We start from the raw sequence: 21,307 nt of genomic DNA, 5'->3' as shown, positions 1-21,307 counted from the left end.
CAAAGTAAAGGGGAAAAAAGCCCTTTTACACATTTCCAAAAGACTCCCTTTATGGAATCAGATCACCTGTACTAATCTGCTAGTTATATGTTCTGCTTTTCTGCTTTTCAATTTGGGCACAAGGTACCTAAAATCCCTGTCTGTATTCGTTAGTCATCATATTTTCTATCCTTTTCTTTTTTCTTCTCCTTTCATTTTCTTTCTCTTCCTTCTCTTAGTACTGCTGCTAGTTTGAGGGTAAATCTACCCTTTAGAGTATTCAGTAAGAAATGAGCCTCCTCTGGTTTGGGGGCTGCATGCTCCATTTATTTCTCATACTTCTTGTCAACATATCATTCAAGGGATTTGGCATGCCAAATCAACCTTGTGGAACTCTATTTTTACCCTTTTACAAAACTTTCAAATTTTAAACACACTATCACAGCAAAATACACAGTTTTTTACAAAAATTAAAATGATAACATATTTCCTTAAAAAAATGTATACCTTCTGAGAAAGACAGACCAAACATTTGCCTTCATCTGAGATATTTTTCCCCTAATCTTTGACATATGAAAGAATAGAGAGAAAACCGAACCCCTAAGACTGTTCTTTGTACTTGCAGAGTGGTTGTTGAGGTGGCTTCTAACCATGCCCAGCTTATATTTTAACTGTTAGACCCTAAGCACAGAGGCAGCTGAAGACAAGTCCTAGAACTCATGGGCCTGGACGCTCACAGTCACTTCCTCCAGCTCCTCACCTTTTCTGGTCCCACTGTAAAGTGCTGTCCCTGCTCTCAGAGCTCCCGCCCCCACCCCAAGCTGTGTGTGAAGGAAAGAAAAAATGGTGGCAACCTTTTGAAAATGATTGGTCATTCTGCAATGGGAAACCAATTCTGAATTCCCTTTCCAAAACAGAAGGGGACCTCTAGAATGCTTTAAAATGCAGGTGATTCTCATTATTTGCAGTAGTTATGTTTTATAAAACCATTGAATCAATGAATACTGAGCCATTTTTCCTCATAAAGATACAGGGTTAGGTTCCTGACAGCTTCTGATAATATTTTCATTAATCCATACAGAACCTTGTTTTGTGTGTGTATCTATTTAAAGACACATTGTTTAATGCACACTGTTGATTCATATTGAACTCACCAATAATACTATTATTCATATCTGAATGAAGTTTATCTAACACAGATATTTTCTCTGTAAGGCACATGAAACGTTTATTATGTTATGGTGTGAACACTACACGGCACTTTAGCACTATACTAGAGGGCCATAGGTGTTTATAAACAATTAAATCACCAACAAAACCCACAAAAACCATAAAAAATGTGGCAGTAAGTGGGTCAGAGGGAAGATAGTCTCTCATGAAGAAGAAGAAGAAAGAAAGAAAGAAAGAAAGAAAGAAAGAAAGAAAGAAAGAAAGAAAGGGAGAAAGAGAGAGAAAGAAAGAAAGAAAGAAAGAAAGGGAGAAAGAGAGAGAAAGAAAGAAAGGAAGGAAGAAAGAAAGAAAGAAAGAAAGAAAGAAAGAAAGAAAGAAGGAAAGAAAGAAAGAAAGAAAGAAAGAAAGAAAGAAAGAGCAGAACCTGTTCATCCTCAACTTGGAATACATGCTTTGAATGATTTAAAAATTTTCTCGCTCTTCAATTGACCAAGAAAGAACCTTAAAGTGTCAGTGTTGGTGTTACCCATAAATTTTAATGAATAACTAAATTTTCAAAACTAGATTCTTCAAATAATGTACATAAACAGTACTTATTTGTATATGGAAATATCAATTGGGCCTGGGTATAATAATGAGGCCTGGGCCTGATTGAATAAATTTTATTATCCTCAAATAATGACTGAGAAAATTGAAGCCCAGAAGTTCAAGTAGCCTATTCAAATTACACTACTAGTAAATGCTAAAGTTGCTATTTTAATATATATTCTTCCTCTAAATGCATAATGTTTAAGTGCCATACTATAATGTCTCTCATAAGAAATAAATAAATTTTAAAGTGTTGAGATTTGAAGTAATAAAAGGCTTTAAAAGGTTTATTTATTAAGAAAAATTAAAACTATATTGTAATCTGTAATATATAATTAATATAATGCAAATTAGGAATTTAACCTTCTCCACTAAAATACTTGAAAAAGAAAAGTAATACCTTGTAAAAAGTTTCTTGGATTAATGAAACAAAATAAATATAATATATTTTCTCTTAAATATTTGAGAATATTTTAGAAAGAAAATTTTAGTTGCAACAATTAATTAGGCAAACAGAAAGCTAAGGTGAGTTCTAGAGTGTATATGTATTGACATACATTTATGCCAGAATTTACGTAGCGTGAGGGAAAACAAATCTGAAGCTTTTGTGGGCCAATTTTTATTTTTCTTGTGAATTTCTTTTACATTACCAATGTTTGAAAAACATAATAACTTGGCCATATTTTTTTTTATTCCTTAAAATTCTGTTCTGGCAGAATGAGAAGAGTTGTCAAAAGTTGCACAGTGGTGCTCCTGTCCCAGAGCAAAATATTTTCATAAACCCATCAATGCTCTGTCTTATAGATCCATAAAAATATGAATATCTTATCAGATTCGAAGACATATTGTGAAAAGAATGAGAATCATCACCTATGTTCAACCCTTGTGAATACTTTCCCTACTCCTTTAACTCATATTTGATTGACCCCCAGGGTTGTTTCTTCTTGTTTTTGTTTTGCCCCTGAAGAGAGTCTGTTTCATAGCTATCGGGGACATGGTTTCTAGCACAGAAGACTATCAGAAGTCCTATAATTCTGATCCCTACCATTTACCTTTATAAGTGAAGAAACTGAGGTCCAGGAAGATGAAGGAACTTTCTTCAGGGCCACAGATGTAGTAGCTGAGCTGCAATTAAAATTCCTTTTAATCGTCTCTTTCCAGCATGCTGCATTATTTTGTTCTAAGCTGGCCACCTGTTCATCTAACTCTGAATGAATACATATTTAATATCCCAAGTGGTAATTTGTGAGGACAAAATGATTATAAGGCTGTCTACAGTTCCCATACTCATTTTACTGTTAAATTTTTATTTAATTCTTATATTCTAAACAGATATATTCTCATTTTATCATTTACTGAGCTGGGTTAATTTTTGGAAGCTTTTGTTTGATTATTTCAATCTAACTATTGGCCATAATTTTTTTTTTTTTTTTTTTTTTTTTTGGTGGTACTAGGGTTCCTGGAAGCCCTTCTACCTTAGGCTTCACTCCCATACCTATTTTATATTTTATTTGGAAACAGGGTCTCCTAAGACAGCACAGCTGGCTTCGAACCTGCGCGATCCTCCTGTCTCCGCTTCCCAAGTGTGGGGATTACAAGCATGCGCCACCACGCCCGGCTTGGCCATAATTTTAAGGATTACCTTGAACAGTCTAGAAATAGCTCTGCACAAACAAGTACATGACCCAATTTTCATGCTACCTGCCAACTCATCTATTTATTTTTATTTGTAAAAGTGATAAAATTAAACTTTCCTTGAAAATCTCCCCACAGTCATTTTATTCTGTTCTCCCAAAACAGAATAAAACATTGGCTAAAAAAATAAATGGAAATTTATTTTTTCTAGAAAAAATAAAAGCAAATATGCTACATTTTAGTGTGAATTATGGATTCTCTTCTTATATCTTGGTAATAAAACCAGGTGCTATATATCATTAATTAAATGAAAAATGGCATGAATGATGCAGATATACATTGCAGGTTAAGCACATTCCTAAAGTGTCTTGTATTTTTAAAGAAATTTATTATTTTACTCTGCAAGTAAAAGTAGGAGTTGTTTATAATGTAAATTATATTAATTTAAGAAAATAACTAAATAATATATGAATTAAGATGAATAGAATCCCTGCTTCTAATTAAGATGTATAACATCACAAGAGACTATGGTTCCCACTGTAATGAGAACAAGCAAAATGATTTTCAAAAATCCCAGTGCCTTTTTTTTAACACAGCAGAAAATTGATGACCAAAGTACCATAAATAAACTAAAATCCAGAAAGGGATTCTTCTCAAGGGGAGAAAAAAAAAATTGTGGCTGCGATCATCCCGGATGGAACAAGAAAAGAGAGCTCACTACAGATGTGAAGCCAAGAGAAGTCAGCTTAACACTTAGCAAACTTTTAATAGGTATACTGAGGCTAATGTGCAAAGAACAAGGATCCCAAAGAAGCCCAGCTATGGGGCAGGACCGTGCTCCTCTCCACCTTTCTTCTTTAAGTTGTCTTGAGTGGAAAGTTGGTAATTTAGTGGCTGGAGGTAGAGTAAGGAAGCTGAGAAAAATTCTAAAAACTTTGCTTTCCTGAAGGCCAGCCCGTGGCTGCTGAAGAGTAGGAAGTGGCATGAGATTGCTGAGACAAAACCTCCCTAAAGCTTTTACCATATGGAAAGCAGCAGAAGCCAGGTTCTAAATAGAGAGGCATGCACACTGGAAGAAATACCTCCAGGCTACTGGTGTAGAAAGTCTGCCTAGGCTGAGTGCATTCCAGAGGCCTTCCAAAACTGAGAGCGATGTCCAGTGGGAAGGAATCATCCATCAGGGAGCAGGACTGAAGGTACACAAAGCAGAGCTGGCAGGCAGTCTGCAAAACAACAGTGATCTCACCAGTGCTCGGGTCCCAGGCTGTGCTGAGGAGAAAGTTATGGTGTTGCCCTCAACATATTTGTGATCTATGTAAAGCCACAAAAAAGAACAAACTTAGCTCACCAACAGATTACCTTGATTTAACTCCAACTATAGCTGTTTTGGCTGAAGAAAGGGTGTGATTTATTGCGAGAGTAAATATTACTTACTTTGGCCCAAAGTTTTGACTTCTGTGGCTATGTCAATAAAAGTGACACAAAATAAGTTGAAAACCACAACCTAGAGCTTATGTATTGTATTAATTAAAATATATTATAATTATGGCATAATTATACATTATGTAATTATGTTATATGCCATATTTAAGTTTTTTAGGACAATGGGTTTTCATGCAGTGCAAAACCTGATAAATTATAAGAATCATGAAGAAAGAAATGACAATTGTTAGTCAAGAAAAGAAAACAGTCAAAATAAACTAACACAAAATTATATTGAAATTACCAGTTAGAAACATTAAAATACTTAGCGAGGCCCTCTACAACTAAATGAGACCCTGTTTCAAAGTAAAAATAAAATAGGACTGGAAGTATAGCGCAGAGGTAGAATGTCCTGGGCTTAATCCCCAGTACTACAATAATAAAAAAGAACATTAAAATAATTATTAGAAATATTCTACAGAATCTCTTGTAAAAATTGGGCAATCGGTATGAAAGGAAAATCAGTAAATGGAAATTATAATAATACAAAACACAAACATGCTTGAAATCCCAGTGCTTGGGAGGCTGAGACAGGAGGATTGCAGATTCATGGCCAGCCTCAGCAATTTGTTAGGCCCTCTGTAACTTAGTGAGGCCCTGTTTCAAAAGAGAGAATAAAAATAAGGCTGGTGGTATAGCTCGCAGGTAGAATGTCCCTGAGTTCAATCCCCAGTACTGTAAAAATGTTAAATAAATAAATACACACATAAATATCTTTTAAAGGAAATAGATTATTCTTATTTTGAAAGGTGACACCTGCCTTAATATTGTCAGCCTTCACCCATCCTCAGAAAATATTTGGTAATTGTTGATCCACTGAAAATCATACAAGGGATAAGTACATGTATTGTTAAAATATATCTGCAAATCTACTTACAATCATTTAGTTTGAACACATTTTGATGGATAAAATATTTCCTTTTACCAAGTTCATAATGTGTCTTGAAATGGTTATTTTTGTTATGTTTGTTAAAGAATAAAACTCAGAAAACTAAATGAATTTAGTCCTGAAACACCCAAGTAAATTAAAAACTCAAGTTTTAATTACCTTTATCTTACTTTTCTTTCTCTTTTTTCTTTTTTTCTCTACAAAATAGCAAAGTGGTAGCCACAGTTTTCAAGATGTTAGATGGTAGCTGCGCGTGATGGCGCACATTTGTAATCCCAGCATTTGAGAGGCTGAGCCAGAAGGATCAAGGTTCGCTGATAGCCTCAGCTACTTAATGAGGCCCTTTGCAACTCAGTGAGACCCTGTTTCAAAGTAAAGAAAGAAATAAATAGGGTTGAGGGTGCATCTCAAAGGTAGAATGCCCCCGGGTTCCATCTCTGGTGCCACACACACACACACACACACACACACACACACACACACAAAATGTTAGGTGGTTTCTTTTTAACATTTCTTTAGTTGTTGTTGTTGTTGTTGTTGTTTTTTTTTTTGTATTAGAGATTTAACCCAGGGGCCTTCTACCTCTGGGCTACACTCTAAGCCCATTAATGTGTGTATGTATGTATTTACATATGTATTTACTATTTAGAAACTAAATTTTTAGGGTCTCACTAAAGTACTGTGGCTGGCCTTGAACCTGCAATTCCCCTAAATCTCCCAAGTACTGAAATTACTGGCATGTTCTATCATTAGTGGCTGCTTTAGAATTTTGTTGAAAGAAAATTGACTTTTGCTTTGAAATGTGTGTTTCTGTTACTATAAGTCCTCACACTCTTGCCTCTGATAATGCCACAGCTATTAATCTGGTTTGTAAATTCCTTTTTTTTTTTAGCTAAGTGTGAAAATATAGAATAATAATATATCATCACTCATCAGTTTGAGCTTTGTTTTGCACTCAAATAGCAGTTTACATTCATCATTTTATAGTTATGCATAATTAATACGTTTCTTCTAATTGATGTTTGTAATTGTGAAATTTATAGTCTAAAACATTAATATGAAAGTAATAAAGTCCTAATGGAAATTTTCACACTAAAGTTGCTTATAAAAGTGTTTGCCTGTGTTTTCTGTTGCAGATAATGTTTGAAAGGAAGATTCATGTAGAAATCTAATATAAATCCCACAGGAATTTTATGTTCATTTCCAATTCAGAAGAAAACAAACTAGGCATGGCAGTAAAATACATAACATGGGATTTTTAGTTGAACTTATATAATTTTGCTATTCAATGGCTGGTTAATGTAACAGTACATTCAAAAGGAGTTATAACAAAATAATATTTTTGTTTTATTTTGTTTTGTATTTAAAATGTTGATGTAGTTTTCTAAATTAAACTTACCATATGAATAAGAGTGGGTAATTAAAGCTAATCAAAATAATAGTCATTTATATTTTAAGACAAGAATTAAAAAGGGGAGAACGAGTCTATACCACTAAAATCACTGATGGTTTCTCATATGAAAAATGGGTACTCTCCTCTGCCTTATGGACATGACTTTTAAGAATAGTTTATGTCTGACTTGTTTCTAGGATCGCAGATATAAGAAGAATGTATTAAGTCCTTTTATTCACTATTCTTTCAGGTACTCATGTTAAACAACTTCCAACACTTCTTCACTGTGCAGCAAGATTTGGCTTAAAGAACCTGGCTACTCATTTGCTTCAATGTTCAGGGGCAAGATGGGCATCTAAGATAAAAAACATGGAGGGTTCAGACCCAGCACATTTGGCCGAAATGCATGGTCACGAACAACTCACGAAAATCTTTGAAGACTTTTCAGTAAGTATTTTTTTTTTCAATTTTATCTCTAAAGGTTTTTTTTAATAAAATAATTGTGTATGTGTATGTGCATGTGTACATATACATTGCTTTTTAAAAATGATGCTACTGTACAACTAAGCCTGTTGGTCTGTAGTTATCCATGTCTTACAAAGCACCTTGCAGAATTAGTCAACCCATTCTAGTATTACCATAAGCCAAGTCTAACTCCCACCTATTATCATCCACTTTTGAAACCTATGTGGTCTTTCTGGCTTTTATATTCCTGTTTGATATTGGTCTTCACCAATGATGAGCAGCCACTAAAGCTTTCTTATAGACAATAAAGCCTTCTCACCTTTACTCCTTTGTTTGAATCTCAAACTTATTAGGCGCATGAAAACAGATCAATAATCATTAGGTTAACAATACAGTTTGATAAATCATTCAAAAACTCTATTCAATATAAAGTTAATTTAGGTGACTTAAAATTGATTCTCTTATGAGATTCTTTTTTTCTCTCCCTATTCCCTATTATTTGTGTTGCAACCTCAAATTTTAGAACACTCTCTGATGAATGTTAGTTTTTAAATAATAAAACCAAGGGAAAATTTTACAAGGAGAGTACACTATCTCAGTAAATAAATCATAGTTTGTAACCGAGCATGGTGGTGCATGCTTGTAATCCCAGCGCTTGAGAGGCTGAGACAGGAAGATCGCACAGGTTTGAAGCCAGCATCAGCTACTTAGTGAGGCTCTCAGCAACTTAGTGAGAGAGACCCTGTTTCCAAATAAAGTAAAATAGGTCTGGGAGTATAGCCTGGAGGAAGAAAAGCTCCTGGGTTCCACCCCCAGTACCACACACACACACACACACACACACACACACACACACACACACACAACATAGTTTGTGTTTCCTTAATCAAATTGGGAAGGCAATTGTTTTTTGTTTGTAGCAAAAGTGTGCCTCTAGAATGTCAATTATACTTCCAAAGGCTCTTAAGAAAATATAATAATAGGACAATGATTATGCTGGTTAATTGTCAAAATTTATCTTTGGATTCACAGAACAGATAGAATTTTATTGTCCAAGAGTAGTTAGTATAAAACATAGAAATACTATAAACAGCTTCTGATTATTTTAGCATTTATTCTGATTTTCAGATTATTTCACCTAATATTGCACTTGTGAAAAGTCATTGGTATTCTTTAATTTCCAGAGAGTGAAATGACAACCAATGAAATATTTTCTACTTGAAAAAAATGGCAAAATAATAATCCATGAGAGTGTGGTGATCATCTGCTCTCTAGAACTACAATATCATTTGCCCATATTTAAAACATAGAAAATATGCAGCCTGCAACAAAATTAACAAATGACTAATTTTAGTCTATATCCTCTATACCAGAAGTGAGCATTATTTTTTTTCCTGGGAGGATTTTAGATAGTGATTCTCACATATACTAACAATTATCTAGTCTTTCCAGCTTCTGGCAGCATTCATCTTAATAATTATCCACTGCAATAGGGTAAAGTAGTACATGCCTCCAATCCCAGCTACTCATAAGACTGAGGCAGGAGGATTGCAAATTTGAGGACCACCTTAGCACTTTAGTGAGACTCTGTCTCAAAATTAAAAAAAAAAAATAGAAAGTAGTGTTGTTCAGTGTTTAAGTACCCCTGAGTTCAGTTCCTAGTATCATAAGAAAAAACAATTATCTATTGCATGTAGTCATTGACAAAAGCAACAACACACTTATCTCGAGTAAGTCACTGAGTCAGTTTAGTCTTGGATATTTCTCATGGTATTGTCATCCCGCATAGCCTGGTTCTCAGCCCTTTATAACCCTTTCCTCTAATTTTTAGCCACTTTTTTCTAAAAGTTTCAGCTACCAAATTTACTTTTAAGATAAACCCTAGCTAGGCATGGTGGCACATGCTTGTAATCCCAGCACTTGGGAGGCTGAGACAAGAGGATCTGGGTTCACGGCCACCTCAGCTACTTAGTGAGGCTCTTTGCAACTCAGTGAGATCCTGTTTCAAAATGAAGAATAAAAAATAGGACTGGGGCGTTGCTCGGAGGTAGAATGCTCCTGGGTTCCCCAGTACCAAAAAAAAAAAAAAAGGGATAAACTCTTGTTTTTCACTTCCTGCTAAGATCTTTTCACAGATGCAGACTTATGCAGATTATATGTACACCATAAATTATATAATAAAAAATGATGACAGTAGATATTGAAAAATGTAAACCCATAGGAAATGAGATTGATGGATGAGGGAAATAACTTTTTTCTTTACATCTTCTGCTCCTGTGGTAGGACATTGACACCTGCTAATTGCTATTGTCCCAGGATGACTATTCACACTCTCATAGTAGCTTACTTTAAATGTGCAGAGTTCTGTGTGATCATCATGCTGTGAAGTTTGTTAAATGATTTTACATTTTCTGTCTCTTTGTGAGTTGTTACATTTTGCCAGAACATTTATAGAAGACATCAGTATTTGAGATTGGATAGACACCAATCTGTGAATTTTTCACTACCAGCGAGAAAGTGACAGTAGCTATTGTAAGGGACAACAGATCTGTAAATGCATTTTAATGACTGTGGATAATTTTAGGAATAGCATATTTGTAAGCTATCAAAGGCCTTTTTGCAAGTATGTGTCTAAAGAAATGGAAGCATATGTCCTAGGTTGTGAAACACATGGAAAAAAAGTGTTTCTTGTTGATTTATTTATCATACCAATAATTATTCTAATTATCAATTTAATTTAAAATAAATCTAGAAGTAGCCATATCTTCTTAGTGAAGGTATGCTAGATAGCCACATGTTGACACTGTTGTAAGTTATGATAGCTATGTCTGTTCAAGAGTATACTTAAGCCTAATAGAGAAAAACTGTGCAATCTTATTATGCTGTTAAAATACTTTATTTTTAATAATATCTGTATAGCTTCATTGTTAAAATCACACTCTGAGAAATCAAAGATTTTTACATACACATTCAAAATTTTCATGAACCATTCTTTCAGAAGAGCATATTATCTTTAACGTTGGAAGTTTACAATCCACCAATGGACCAGACCTTTTTCCTGAAGAACGATTTCTTTTTAGCTTCACATTTTGCCTCTGACTGATTTACTGATTTGTTCAATTCTTCTTAATCATCTGTCTATGAAACATTGTTCATTTTGAGGTTTCATGAGGAATTATAATACAGTGGACTGGACCATAATTTAATAAAGTGAGTAGAAAGAAAAATCCAGTTAAGATTTTAGAAAAATACGGGAAAAAGCACTATCAATTACGAATAAACTATATATAGTCCATATTAGTGTTAACTATGTAAAAGAAAAAAGAAGATGAGAAGGATGAGGAGGAAGAAGATGCTCAAAACATATTTCTTATATTGCTTTATATTATTCCTTACAGAAAATAATAATTTATTAATAGAACCTCAATGTTTTGATAAAGTTATCTAACACCCACATTTTTTTCATGTTTTCAGTACCTTTTTTGGATGATAATACTATGTATTTCCATAATTCATAGCATCTTTAAAATATCTACTCATGTTTCAGCTTCTAGAAATCTCTTCTTTGAGAATTAATATGAAAGGTAGACAAAATGAAAATAAATGGGTATTTAAATTCACAACTGGATAAGCAGGACATGGTGGTACATGCTTATAATCTCAGCATTTGGAAGGCTGAGAGAGGAGGGTCATGGTTCATGGACAGCCTCAACTCCTACTTAGTGAGGCCCTTTGCAACTCAGTGAGACCCTGTTTCAAATAAAGAATTAAAAAAAAAATAAGGCTGAGGGTGTAGTTCAGAGGGAGAATGCCCCTGGGTTCCATCCCAGTACTGCAAATAAAATAATAAAATAAAATAAAAATCAATTCACAACTGAGTATAAAGCACAATTTGTTTAAAAGTATTCTTGATGAAAGTGCAGAAAGTTTCAAATAGCAGATAACAATGTTGATTATTAATTTAGTGCTTCCAAAATAAAATCTTTTAAATAAATAAAACAAGCCGGGCGTGGTGGCGCAAGCTTGTAATCCCCGTGCATGGGAGGCAGAGACAGGAAGGATCGTGCAGGTTCGAAGCCAGCTGCGCTGGCTTAAGAGACCCTGTTTCCAAATAAAAATATAAAATAGGTCTGGGAGTGTAGCCCTGAGTTAGAAGGGCCTCCAGGAACCCCAGTACCATCAAAATAAATAAATAAATAAATAAATAAATAAATAAATAAATAAATAAAACAAAATATTGCGGTAAATTGAAGCTTAGCTTCTGATTACGAGATACTTTGAAGACAAAGCATAAAACAAACAATATGTATTTTAAGCAAAATAATTTAAGTAATATTTTTGTATGATCTCAGACATCCCTATCAGTTTAAAGCCCTTAAACAGCCGGGCATGGTAGCGCACACTTGTAATCCCCGCGCTTGGGAGGCGGAGACAGGAGGATCGCGCTGGTTCGAAGCCAGCCGCTCTGGTTTAAGAGACCCTGTTTCCAAATAAAAAAAATATAAAATAGGTCTGGGAGTGTAGTCCAGCGGTAGAAGGGCTTCCAGGAACCCCAGTACCACCAAAAAAATAAAAATAAATAAATAAAGCCCTTAAACAAAATGATTACATTAGTGTGCTAATAGACAAGGAAAATATATTCTCCTTCGTTGATAAGCTATGGAACTCGAAAACCAGCAGGCAGTTACTTATTTCAGATACAATACCGTTTTTCTCCCATCACATTGTAAACTCATGTGGTTTGAAGTAAATATTGATAAGAACTTAATCATGAAGAGTCCAAGAAAATTTATAAGAAACAGGAGCAGTACTTTTCCATGTGCTTTTACTAGCTAACTTTTTAAGAAACTGATTGGGAGCCTTCCTATTGTTGACATCTCTAGCATTCCTGTGATATCCCGCTCTCATTAACCTACCCTACATTTTTCTTTGCCCCTGTGGACAGAGGTCTCAAGCATGTGTGTCTGGGGTGGGTGTGTAAAAGGTCTGATAAGGAGGACAGAGGATGGGGGGAGAGGCAAAGAGGAAAAGATGAACAGAGACAGAGAGGAAGAGAGAGACAGAAAGACAAAGAGGTTGGTTGAGTTCACTGCTATTTAATGTCTGACTGACAGACCCTAATCTTTTCCAAATTTTCCAGGATTCGAATAGAAATAAAGTTTTGATGTTGACACACTCACAGTACCCCTAATATAAACCAATTATTGACCGACTCATACCAAGAACCTAGTACTCAGAGTTAAACTTATATTTAGGCTAGTGAACATTCACTCTTCCTGGTCCTTTGATTCTTAGCAGAACTCACATAGTACTTTATAATACTGCTTGTTTTAAGTAGATTGTTCCATTTACTTAGTATATCTCATTGTCATTATTATACTATTGAGTTTAGATGGAGTCATTCCTTGCTTTCCTGAGGTACTGTTTTCTTTCTCCGAGTCTGGAGGCTCACAGTGGGCCATGGGCCACCCTCCCCTCTCACTGACTGATGCCCGGTGTGTATTATACCTTGATGGCACACAGGGTAAGAGTTCAATTTGAGGAGTTGTTTGATCTCACCTACCTAAGTGTCCTTAACCAGGCTTCATACTTCAAATAAAATAATTGGTCATATCCTCTGTATATTTTGATTTTTAAAAGCTTAGGTTTATAAAATTCATAGAGAAATAGCCCTCCTGAAATACCATACATTTTTAATAAGCCAGACTACAATGAATTTCAGAATGCTGGCTTGTGTTCAATATTGATATTCTGTTAGAACTGAAGAAACTGGAACAAGTCACATAACTGCACTTGACTGCACACATTACAAATTCATGTCTCAGTTATGCTTTTGAAGCTACTTAGCAATCTTGTTCTAAAATCCCTTTAAATGCTCCATAGCGACTATTATAGAATGTGTCTCTTCCCCAAGTTCTCCAGTTTTGATTGCCTTTCCTCTGTAGCTCTAAAAGTCCTATGTAAACTCTCTTTTCTTCCTCAGATTTTCCATGTCTTCCAACTTATGTAGCCTTAAGACTCAGCCAAATGTGGATTTTAAGCCAACTTTATCAAAAGCCAAGTTTGCATCCTTGGGAAAGATTAATTATCTATAGGATGCTTTAGGATTTCATAAAATTAATGGAAACACTAAGTGTAGAGAAGATTCATAAAAATTAACATTAAATTCACCTTATTTTCTTTTCATTTTCTTCTTATCGAGTTTAGACTGCACTATCAATCATAACCTTCTCTTTCTTTTGTATCATGAATCTCTCCCAGTAGACCGACTCTTCCCTGAACAAACACGTTCAGAGTGTTTGTGTATATACTTTTGATACCTATTGCATATGTATGCTTTACATATATATGTTTGATTTATATATGCATATATTATTGCTTGACATGTATTTATTATTGTTTGTGCTAGGCACTTTCACATAGCTACTTATCCTAAACATGTGAATTAGGTATTTTTTACTTCCATTTCACAGATAAGGGAATTAAACTTCAAAGACAACAGTACCTGTCACCTGGGGTTATGAACTAATCGTACAGAGCTGGATTTCTCATCTAAACCCAAGTATTTTCTTTTTAATGATTTTTAAACCATTGCATATCTCAGCTCTCCTAAAAATTGAATACTATTAGCATATTTCAATATTTATCTTCAATATTTATATTCAGGTAATACACAAAACATATATATAAATCTATAAGATCCTATAATATATGAGAAAATAGATGAATACATGCATTAGAGCTACAGAGCCAAAGAAGGAGGAAAAGAGTTATCCCTTTGTGCCTAAAAAGGTTTACTCTAAGTAGAAAATGCATTTGCAATGTAACTTTAGAAGTTTTTAACTATTTTTTTTTTTTTTTCACGGCACCAGGGATGGAACTCAGGGGCATTGTACCTCTGAACTATACCCCCAGCCCTATTTTTTTAGTCTTTTTATTTTTGAAAAGGGGTCTCACTGAGTTGTGAAGGGCCTCGCTAAGTAGTTGAAATTGTCAGGGAACCTATCCTCCAGACTCTACCTCCCAAATGCTGGGATTATAAGTGTGTGCCACCATGCCTGGCGTATTTTAATTTTTAAATTTAACATGTACTAACAAATGTGATATTTTTCTCTGCAAAGCAATTATGTAAGAGGTAAACTGATATTTATCCTCGATTATAGCATATTATATTTAATAAAAAAGTCTAATAAAGCAGTCATTTCTAATGACTAATTTCTAATGTCTAATAAAGTATAGTCATTTCTGGTGGAAGTTAAAATGATTTGTCTAGAAAAAACAATAGGGTTTTATGGGGAAGCACATGGATTCAACTTCCCACTATAATTACATTTGCATTCAATGGGAGATATTTCCATGTATAAGGAGAAGCTAGAGTCATCTCTCTCCCCTAAAGCATGAATATGATGATGTACTCAATAAGCTAAATACCTCTGGCAAAAGAATGTCTCGCCAGTGAGCTTGTTCATGACACATACAGTGACAGCCAGTGGATTTTTTTTCTTGTTCTCTTTTCTTTTCTTTTCTTTCTTTCTTTCCTTCTTTCTTTCTTTCTTTCTTTCTTTCTTTCTTTCTTTCTTTCTTTCTTTCTTTCTTTCTCTCTTTCTTTCTGTGATACTGGAGTTCCTGGAAACCCTTCTACCTCTGGGCTACGCTTCAAGACCTATTTTATATTTTTATTTGGAAACAGGGTCTCTTAAGCCAGCGCGGCTGACTTCGAACCTGCACGATCCTCCTGTCTCCGCCTCCCAAGCGCGGGGATTACAAGCGTGCGCCACCATGCCTGGCTTGTTCTGTTATTTTTCTTTTAATTTTTTGTTCATGCGTTGTAGTCATGCATCTTAATGGTGCAAGGTGGTAGAGGCATACATGCACACATCACTCATTTAGCCTTTCCTCAAATTCCCTTTCCCCTGCCTCATTTTCATGTTTGACTTACTGATTGACTTTGATATGTTTGGGAACGTACATCATGGTACATGATCTCCACAGAGTTTTAAATATGGAGGGCAGTATTGGCCTTCAAAAAACTGAAATAATGTGGAATTTGTGTAAAGCAGAAAATAATCATAAATAGGATTGTAAATAAGGAGAATTTAATGGGAAAATATGAACATTGCATCTGGGCAAAAAAGGGGGTGTGAAGTTGGAGGAAGAAGGCAGAGCACACAAAAGATTTGATTTCTTGGATCAAAAAGTCTGATCTTTTTTCATAGAAGGCAGATTATTCTTTGATTTATTTACAAGAATCACCTAATAATAATTAATATGTATATATTTAAAATTACATTTACCATAGAATTTTAATAAAATATCTACTAAGAAATGTTTGTACAGCCCAAGTGAGCTCATACATATCATATATATCATAATGTTTTTTGAAAAAACCCAAGTGTTTGTAGGTACTTCTGCTTACTCTATCAACTATGAGAAAAGTACTTAATTGATGGGGTGTGTCCATATAGTGCTTAAGGAAATGCAGCCTCCCTCAGCCTGAGTGGCCTGCAGCCTAAGGCAAAGCTTTAAATAAAATGATTCAGCAGAAAAGGGGCTAAGATGGCGCCTGGAGGAAGCTACAAAGGCGTGGTTTCCCCATTCGTTATGGGTGGGGAGACTGAGCAGTTTTTCCCTTTTTACCTTTAAAGGAGCTTTCCGCACACATGAATGGCTCATGTACTGGCCTGGGAATGGCTGTGAACTACGCGCTAGTGATCTTTATCCCAGATAGACTAGGCTATTTCTCATGGGAATTCCCCTCATGGCTTGGTGCTATATATATGATTGTTTGGAGAGAAATAAATGAGGTCTTGCTTGACTTGACTCCCGGCTCGTGGTTGTGTGTGTTCGAGTCGTCGGTACTCATCATCTCTCCAAGCCCCGCCGCTGTTGGGCTGGATTCCCAACACTTGATATTTAATTATCTCTTTACACATGTTCTCGCAGGCTAAATGTGACATACAGACGACAGCTGAATTCAAACCAGAGAAATTGTAAAAGTGACTTTTCCAAGCGCACTTTATCAACTGTAAGATACTAATTAAGAAACTGTCCTTAGGTTGTACATCAACATACTGATGATCAGAAGGATGTTTCTCTAGGCCATGAAGCCCTGTGTGTAAGGTGGCTCCAAATCATCTCTTCCTGACATGGTGTTGGTTTGGTTTAAGAGTCAAGCAGAAGGCCAGCCACTTGTAACCCTGGTAAGAACTATTTACAGAGGTCACAGCTGTTGTCTTCTCAGTGCACTGCTACATAATAAATGATTCATCTTTCATAAGATTTCTAGAATAGCTAGAAATACACAGAAGATAGAGTACTAAAAAGACATTTTCCGGAGTTACTTTCCATGGCTCTGCTTCCAAGCTGGAGGGAACAAATCAGCGACAGTCAGGACAGCCTACAGCTAGTCTCCCCCGCACGCAGTCATTTTGCTTGGAAGGGAAGCAAGCATCTGTGGGAAGGAAAAGCAAGAGGAGGAATAAAGCTGCAAAGATCTGAGTGTTTTTTCAACTCAAGCATGTAAACACATTATTGCATTATCAATGTGTATCACAAGTGAAAATAGCCCTCCAGTCCAACAAAAGGAGGTTTTTTTTATACATTTAGCACATGTTATTTACAATTTTTTTGTAGGCATGTATTTAAGAAATATATTATCTCCATGATTCAGGGTTTGTTTGTTTTTTCTTTTACATCAGAAATACTATTTTATTTCAGAAAGGAATATACATATTTCTTTTATTATAGGTATCTTTGTATATTTCTTATTCCAAAGCCTATTTACTTCTTTACTACAAAATTTCCTCCAGTTGTATGACCAGTATTTTTTGTTGTGGTGGTGGTTCCTGAGATTGCACCTAGGGACAGTCAGCCTCTGAGCTACACTCTATTTTATTTTTTATTTTGAAACAGGGTCTCATTAAATTCTAAGAGGGCCTCACTAAAATGCTCAGACACTCATTAAGTTTCAGAGGTTGGCTGTGAACCTGCAGTTCTTCGGCCTCAGCCCCCCAAGTACTGAGATTACAAGTGTGTACCACCGTACCTGGCTATGATGAGTATTTTTTAAATGAATTGATTATTAAAAGTTATCTTAAGACCAATCATTCTATGGATAGAGTTGGCACTTTGTCCAGGCAACAACTGAACCCTGAGAAGCCACATCTCCGTTTCTTTGGCAGAGGGAAAGCTTAACACTTTAGAAAATGTCAAAATTTCACTCAAAAAGGAGATTTGTCTTACAATATTTATTTGGGGAAAATATTTGATAAACTACAAATAAGCCCCTTGGGGTGCAATTTAGGCCCATTATGCCCACTGTCCTCGTGGAAGAGTACATGCAGAAGCACTAGGTGGCAAATTCTGCCTCTGCAAATGTTTGTTTGAGAAGAATTTTCAATGCCTGCATTCTGCTCTTCATCCTGTCAAATGCTGTAGCTGCTGGGAGTGTAGGCATGGTAAATGAGAACAAGCAACAATCCGATTTTGATTACCTATTGGCTCAGTAGGTGGTGATTTTTATGCTTATTACATTAAAATTAATTGAATACCCACAGGTAACAAGGCATTCATGAAAGTAACAGTGGGAAATTATGTACATGTGCTTACAGTTCTCCCTGACAGAGATTATTAATGCATCATTAATGCGTTCTTCAAGGTTAAAACAGTAGCTGGTTCCAAACAGGTAATTCATTATCGCTGACATACTTGTTCCCAATGTTGTGATCCCCCAAATTTTACTGAGAATCTCCCCTCCCCCCACTTACGGTGGATAAATTCTTTTTAAAGCCCCCATTGAGCCTGGTGTTTTTATAATTTTTAGACTTCTTATTTCTCAGAAATCTTCTAAACATTTTTTTTCCCTGCTTTCTTTCTAACCATTAGCTATATAGAACCAAATGGCCCAGAGCTGTCATCTACATGACTCCTGGTCAAAAGAAAATGCAATTTCAGAGTGCGAAATTAATCACAAATGGTAATTAAAGCAATCTGTATTGACCTAGAGCTTTAGAGAGTAGACCCCATGAAATAAACAGGATGCCATTCTCCTCTCAGAGGGAAAGCGTGCAAAGGCAAATGATTAAAATTTTATTGGAGAAATGTGGTTCTTGGAAATTCTTCTCTATTAAGTGGGTTAAATTTCAATCATTCTTGACGCTTAAGGATAAAAAAAAGTAATATAATCTACTGTAGATTGAGTATGTACTAGTAATGTTATACCATGGCTCCTACTTAAAAATTGTATTAAGATCTTTTCAGAGTTAGATACAAATAAATAAAACATGGACCTATATAGTAAAAATAAGAGTATTCACTAAATATCACAGCTCTGAGACTGAGCAGTGTGATTTTTTCATCTTTCCTGATGCAGCAACACCTTTGTTTTGATATATATTATTCTTATTTTGCCTCTGTGACATATAGTACAGTACAATGAAGGTTGAGAGTTGTGTACATTTGCATAAATTAATCATTTCTTAAACTAGATCCTGAATATGAATAGTCTCGCTATTTTAATTTTACAGATTGACTTATTGGTTGATTTAATAGATATTTATTGAGCACATATTAGATATTGAGTACTTTTTTTTTCTCTTTTGGTACTGGAGATTGAGCCGAGGAGTATTCTTCCTCCAAACTACAATTTCAGCCCTTTTTATTTTTTAATTTTGAAACAGGATCACCCTAAATTGCTGAGGGTCTCACTAAGTTGCTAAGACTGGCCTTGAACCTGTAATCCTCCAGTTTTAGCCTCCCAAGTACTGGGATTACAGGTATGTGTTACTGTGCCCTGCTCAAACACTTTTCAAAGCACTGGACATTTAAAAACAGACCAAAATTCCTACACTAATGAGGGGGGAGACTACCAACAAATAAATAAGACATAAAAACATATAATTCCGAACACCTGTGTTCAAGGCCAAGAAGAAATAGAAACCACCACCTTGTGTAGAGTAGTGTGTGAGAAAAAGTCAGGAAGGAAAAGCTGTTTCAAAATGAATAGTCTGAGAAGTAGTTATCAAGAAGGAAAATTTTAGTAACAACCTCAAAGCTATGAAGAACAAAGTCATGCAGATATCTGAGGGTAAGGGTAGTATACCAAGAACAAAAACAGCACAGCATATGCAAAGGCCTTGAGGTGGGATGTGTGTGTTCACAAAAAGGCAAGTAGACCAGTGTCCTTGAAGCCAGAGCCAATAAGAGAGAAAGAAAATGATGTTAGAAGAGGTCCTATGACCAGAATCTGTGGAGCCTTACTGACCTATCAGCTAAGTAAGACAAAATCATCTTTTGGATTTAGAGGTATGTGTATATTCATTTGTATTTGCATATTTACATACTTCTCCTTAAAATAAATCATCATAATAAGCCTTTCCAGTTACCAAGATGGGACAGCAATTCACTTGGAGATGAGATATTGAGATAAAATTTTCTAATGAAGAGCCGGGTGTGATGGCGCACGCTTGTAATCCCCGCGCTTGGGAGGCTGAGACAGGAGGATTGCACAGGTTTGAAGCCAGCCTCAGCTACTGAGTGAGGCTCTCAGCAATTTAGTGAGACCCTGTTTCCAAATAAAATAGAAAATAGGTCTGGGAGTGTAGCTTGGAGGTAGAAAGCCCCTGGGTTCCACCCCTAGTTCCACACACACAAAAAAAAATCTAATGAATTATGAGCTCTATGATTCTTCAAGAATTCTGATACCTTTTTTTTTTTTTTACTTTAATTCACTTCATCCCAAATAGATGTGATTCACTGTTTGTAGAAACAGGAGCAAATCCTAGTTCTATTTAAGATGTGTGTTGCCAGGCGTCATGGTGCATGCCTGTAATCCCCGCCCTTGGGAGGTGGAGACAGGAGGATCGCACAGGTTTGAAGCCAGCCATGCTGGCTTAAGAGATCCGTTTACAAAAAAAAAAAAAAAATGTGTGTGTGTGTGTGTGTGTGTGTGTGTGTGTGTGTGTGTGTGTGTGTACTGTGTGTTTCCTGATACATGCTTCTTAAGCCCTCGTGAAGATCTTGTAGGGTGGGAGACAGCTTGCAGCCTCAGCCTGGTGCAAGTGTCTCAGAGAGAAAGTGAACTGTCAGGGAAGAAAAACGGTCTCTTCATCTGTCAGACATTAGTGTCCATTCACACCGACAAGTCTTAAATGGAGATTCTTGATTTGAGCCTGTGGCCGAGATCCCAGCCTAAACAAGCACATTTCTCTCTTTATTAGTGTTTAATTTTGTTTTCTCAGTACTGCCGAGTCCACTTATTCAAATCTGGCTCTCAGTAAAACATCAGTAGTAAGCCAATTAATCCATTTCCTTAATGAGAACTCTCGATTACAAGAATGGGTAACTGCACAGACTTATATTGAACCCATCAATCTTGAATGTGGAGGAGAGGATGCCAACTATCCCAGCAATCTAGTTTCTTACTGCAGCTTTGGACAATGGCGCTGAACACGCCTGCTGATCAATTTAGTTGCATCAAGAGTGAGGAGCGAATTTGCTGAGTGCCTATTGTATGCTAGGCCCGGTTAAAGGCATTATGTATCCACCCCCCCAGTCCATGTGCTCGTTGTAGCCTCTGAGGAATTTCTACTGCATTCACATTTTAGGAAACTGTGACCTGCACATTAAGTAGTTAATGAACTGTGAAGCAACAAAAATGGTCTCCCAAACATAGTTACCCATAACTAATCAGAAACTCTTACTTTTAT

The 21,307-nt window shown here is 35.8% G+C and overlaps 1 protein-coding gene across 1 annotated transcript in view; it reads left to right on the top strand.

Moving 5' to 3' along the window:
* Positions 1-21,307, top strand: part of BANK1 (B cell scaffold protein with ankyrin repeats 1) — a gene marked incomplete at both ends in the record, with an annotated part of 320,108 nt that overhangs the window by 126,854 nt on the left and 171,947 nt on the right. Inside the window, one exon of the mRNA XM_080697739.1 lies at positions 7,387-7,583. Within this exon, the coding sequence (XP_080553865.1) occupies positions 7,387-7,583 (197 nt within the window). The remainder of the gene's footprint in view (positions 1-7,386; positions 7,584-21,307) is intronic.

This window comes from Muscardinus avellanarius (genome assembly GCF_963383645.1).
Source record: "Muscardinus avellanarius genome assembly, chromosome: 6".
Taxonomy (NCBI): domain Eukaryota; kingdom Metazoa; phylum Chordata; class Mammalia; order Rodentia; family Gliridae; genus Muscardinus; species Muscardinus avellanarius.
The sequence above is the reverse complement of the archived record's forward strand: the minus strand, read 5'-3'. Positions and strand labels throughout refer to the sequence as shown.